At 33.7% G+C, this 4,909-nt stretch overlaps 1 protein-coding gene across 1 annotated transcript in view; it reads left to right on the top strand.

Moving 5' to 3' along the window:
* Positions 1 to 2,213: 2,213 nt before the first annotated feature.
* LOC107010760 overlaps positions 2,214 to 4,909 on the top strand; it is a 6,333-nt gene continuing 3,637 nt past the window's right edge. The window contains exons 1-5 of the mRNA XM_015210043.1: positions 2,214 to 2,297; positions 3,088 to 3,155; positions 3,943 to 4,015; positions 4,388 to 4,491; positions 4,582 to 4,689. Coding sequence (XP_015065529.1) covers positions 2,214 to 2,297; positions 3,088 to 3,155; positions 3,943 to 4,015; positions 4,388 to 4,491; positions 4,582 to 4,689 — 437 coding nt within the window. The remainder of the gene's footprint in view (positions 2,298 to 3,087; positions 3,156 to 3,942; positions 4,016 to 4,387; positions 4,492 to 4,581; positions 4,690 to 4,909) is intronic.

Below are 4,909 nucleotides of genomic sequence, written 5' to 3'. Positions count from 1 at the left end.
ATTTATTAAACCACTTCCCTCGATTGGGACATACACGGCGCAAACTCATATTAGATGTAGATACTAACACTGAATGAAAATAATAATAATAAAAATAATAATAATAATAATAATAATAATAAGAGTAATTTTCCTAGATACTCATCCATGTTTGGGAAATTACCTAGGAATATCACGTATGTTTGTTTTAGAACTGCAATATTACCCAACTTTACCTATTTTCATCAAACTATACTTGACACAAAAAATACATTATCTTTTACCTACGAGGATGCCATGTCACATTATTTATTTTTTGATGAAAATACACAAAATTGATTGATATTGTAGTCCTAAAACAAACATAAGTGATATTCCTAAGTAATTTCCCAAACATGGGTGACTATTTAGGAAAATTACTCTAAAATATTAATAATAAGAATAATATCCTTTTACGTAAATGAAATATGAAAACTGTTTCTTTATTTTTTCTTCTCAAAATTATGTGGAAATGTTTCTACTGTTATATATTTGTTTTATTTCATCTTATTTTCCTGCAATAAACCCCGAGTCCAGCTCCGGCGAGACCGTCCCTACCCATTCGCTCGGCAGTCCGGTTCCGGCTAGACCCAAGCTACCGGCGATCCTCTGTAAGTATCTTTACAGTAAACTCACAGAAGAAAAAGTAAAAGCCCAAATCCCAATTCAACTTTATATTCTTGTACTGATAATCTAAGGTTCGTATATCCTTGTACAGTGATTTAAGGACTAAACTGAAATGGATATTCCTGTTTAGGTGATACATGTTACTTAAGGTGGTATAACTTACTAATTTTAGAGATCCCGGAGAAAAGAGCTTATATTATGCAGGTCATTATATATTAATTACTCTATTAATGACTTTCAACTGAATCAAGCACACAATGCATTGTTATATAAATAGATGAAAGAACATTTCTTTTTCTTTTTATAACCAAAAAAATGATGCAAGAACTGTTTCATTGTTGCCTATGATGAAAAAAGAAATGAAACCTTTCATCTGATCATAGAAGCTATTGCCTCTGATGAACATACTGTTTTTTTTAATATAATGGTGGTGCCTGTCAGCTTTCTCTTTCACCGGATACCTGCTATCTCCCAGTACGTGATACTGGGCAACTCTATCCACGCTTTTGGTCTCTGCTGAATTGTTCTGGTCTTTGGCAGTAGACGAGCACTAGATCCTGAGAGTTTCAGATAAACATAAAGCAAAAAAACTGAATGTAGAGTTAGTGTTTCTTCTTAACAAATATTGTCGCTTTACTGGTTTTACGTAAAAATACTGTTTTTTCTTTTGTTTTTTGTGTCAGTCATATTGTCAGTTCTACTACAAACTAATTTTTCTACCCAAAAAAAATGGAATGATAAGAGAAGAAGAGAGACTATCTTTAAAAAATTGGTTGTTATTCTTCGATAAGACTTTGAGTTTATACATAGTTTCCCTAGCTTGTAGCCAAATCCATTTACGCGTTTCAACTTCACGAGGAACCTTTTAAATACCAAAGCTTCAGAAAAGAAGTTGTTTAATACAGATTCAGAAACAAAGTTGTAAGTTCTCATTCTATTTTCTATTTCTTTCTCCTTGAAAAACTTGGATTTGACAGTGAACAAGGACAAATCCTTTAGGAAATCCAAAAACCCTCTTAACGAAAAAGAGAAAGTTGATATGAAATCTGCATCAAATTAAGTGGATACCCAGATTCCCACTGGGTTCTATAAAAATAAACCTTTTCTTTAGGTTTCTGTTTCTCTGTGTGATTGGATCCTATACATTGACTAGTTCGTGAGTTGGTTTTAGTATGAGTTCAAGACTTCAAGTGGGCCTTTTTGTTTGATTGGATTATGGTGCATTCATTATGTATAGAAGTTGATCACTCCATTAATCTTCTTCAATTATTAGTTTGTTTTGAATTACATATATTTTGGATATGTGATTATTTAGCAATTGAAGTAGGAAAAATGAACGTTTAAACTAAGACTATGTACACTTTATTATTTCGTAATTTTATAGTGTGAAGATGCTAGAAGTGCATGGTAGAGCTGGATGATTATTCTAAAATAAAGAAGAAACTTAATATGATGTGAAGAGTAGAAAATTTGCATACTTTTGTACAGTTCTACTAGATTACAAACGGGTTTCAGAATGGCTTGATTTTCTTGATCAGCTATTGACAAAAAGTACCCTAGACGGTGTCATGTGGATGAGAAAAACCGAGGTGAACTTAAAGAGGTTACTTGTAACTGCACCACAACAGCAAAATCAAGCAAAGCTTATACATGCATGCACTTGTCATTCAAGTTTAACTCTTTATAGAGAATTGATGGTTGTGTTTGCTTATTTTTCTTTTCATTCTTTCTTGCTTGGGTTTGCATTATGTGAGACTTGTCGTAAACATGGTGAATTTATCAGCTCATTAATTCGATTGTGCTGGTTTTTTGGATACATATTAATTAAGATATTATATTCATGATTAGATGATTTTAAATTTTTAATCCTTAAACTTTGCGTTCTTAATGTACATCTTTTTGCTTTGCAATGCAAATTTTGTTGTACCCCACTTGCATGCCTTCAACTTATTTACCTGTCAATATGTTTCTTGGAGCAATAATATTTTTCTGATCTCGACATGGTGATTAAGATTAGTAGTACTGCAATATCACCATATCTAAGATTAACAGGGCTCAGGACGGCTCGTCCACCTACTGAATATTTCTAGTCATGGAGGATGAGAGATAAAGAGTCATAGTAATAACTCCTTGTCTTCCTTAATCTTCTGAACAAATCATGCATCAACTGTTTTTTAATGTCTCTGGTGGAGCCTCTATATTTCAGGAAGCTGATCTTTGCCATTTCCATATGATCTTTGACGTAGTTTTTATTTGTGAAAGTTGATAATTTTCTGTGCGCACAGCCGCAAATTGCGGTATATGTTGTTTCTATGAAAAGCTTTTCAGAAATCATGGCATTGCAATTGCTTATGTTGGGAACTGTACAATTTTTTTCATCTGATAATTTTTCTTTCAATGGGAATATGCATTTACTTTTTCCTTTTGGTACATCTTTCACAGTATGTTGCCACTTTGAGGGAACTGCTAGAGCAGTTGGTTGAAGAGAGGAATCCTGATGGATTACCAAGGTCTGTATGCTTTGTTCTTTTTCAATTAGTTAATTTGAAGAAAATAACATGCTGCTACAAAATTTTCAGGCTGCTGGTTTCCATACCGATATGACTGTTCTTTATAAAGTCCCTGCCTTTTGTTCGTTTGGTTGGAATATCATTTAAATTTAAACGTATGCTTCCTAGACATTCACTTTGCATATTACATAAGTAATAAATTGGAAACCTCTTATCATGGTCGATTAGATGGAAAATCACCTCCTTTGATTTCAACTCCGCTTACCCTCCTCCTCATTGCACATATTTTAGTTATATTTTTATACAGTTGACTAATATCCTGCCTATAATGGAAAAAAAAACATCGCATCCTGACAGTATGACTAGTCTATCTTGTCTTCTTCTATGGAGGAAGTCATGATGCTAGTATTAGTAATCTCTCTACAAACCGTTTGGTCGTGTGTGGAAGTAGTTATTTTCTACAGTTTTGATGCGTTTGTTATCCGTGCAATGGACAGGGATGGCATAAAAGGAATTATTATCTTCATGTGTTTAGATTATAACTTCAGCATAAATACTTATAATAACTCCAATTTTTTTCTTTACTGTATGAGAAAAACGTTTTGAACTTCTATAAACCAGTCATGTGAGTTTTTCCTGTTTTTTAAAAAAACTAATTTAGATTGATTTAATGCTTGAAACATTTTGCTTGAGGGTGTATGTTCTTATTGGATCTCTATTTTTTAAAAATTCACTAGATGCTTTCTTCCTGATGTGTGTTCCATTTTCATGTTGTCTCCCAAAATAGGATTTCAAAAGCCAAGGTGAATGAATATGCTGAGAACATTGAATCTGTTGCTGCCAAGTTAGCCGTGCCCACGGTATGCACGTGCTAATTTCATTTCCTGTGATTTATCATTCAGATTCACATTGCTTTCGCATACGAAAACATATCATATTGCAGTATATTTACTGATTTTAATGGAATATGAAAGAGCTGGCTTTTGTTTTTATCTGTAGACTGCCCTTAAAGTTTAGTACCTCATTGTTTGCTTTTAGTCCATATTACTGTTACTTTTGTAGTCACACTTCTGTCCTTTCGATGTTTTTAACGTGGTTCAATCTTCTCTTCTGGAGTCACCTTTCAACTTATATTAGATCAACTTATTGTAGACACATGCTAGTAGTTTCTCAAAAATATTTATTGCTTCTATTATATGATTAACAACAAAATTATCTTCAACCACATCCAGTCTGATATGTATACGTCCAATGAACCTGAGATTTCCAGCAGTGGAACTCCTAAAGCAGAAGGAAGTTTGAATTCTGCTTCTGAAGGATTGAGAAGAAGATTTGGGTACTTGCATGGTCTTTTTTCATTCATAGCCATTGCAATGTGTCATTTTATATTTATCTCTCTTGACCGTTGTTCTTTGAAATGAAACAGGGTCCATTCAAACAATGAGGAGAAATCCCAAGATACCATTGGTTATGATCAATCATCAGCTGCAGTTAAACTAGATGATGCTGCACGGACACATATTGAGAAGCACAGGTGCTCTATATGTACTACTTTTCTGTGTTAATATCTGTAGACAGTTTTGCTTGTTGTCTTCTGTTCCACCAAGGGCTTCCCCAATGTGTATCTGTTCTTGAAAAGGTACAGCTTGCCATGTGTGACTAAAAGTGATAGTAGATGTGTGCTCTTAGGTGTAGTTGAGCTAGTTAAATAATAATAAGCAGAACACTGTAAGAATACTCCCCCCCCCCCCCCC

Source organism: Solanum pennellii, chromosome 2 (genome assembly GCF_001406875.1).
Source record: "Solanum pennellii chromosome 2, SPENNV200".
NCBI classification, from domain to species: Eukaryota; Viridiplantae; Streptophyta; class Magnoliopsida; order Solanales; family Solanaceae; genus Solanum; species Solanum pennellii.
The sequence above is the reverse complement of the archived record's forward strand: the minus strand, read 5'-3'. Positions and strand labels throughout refer to the sequence as shown.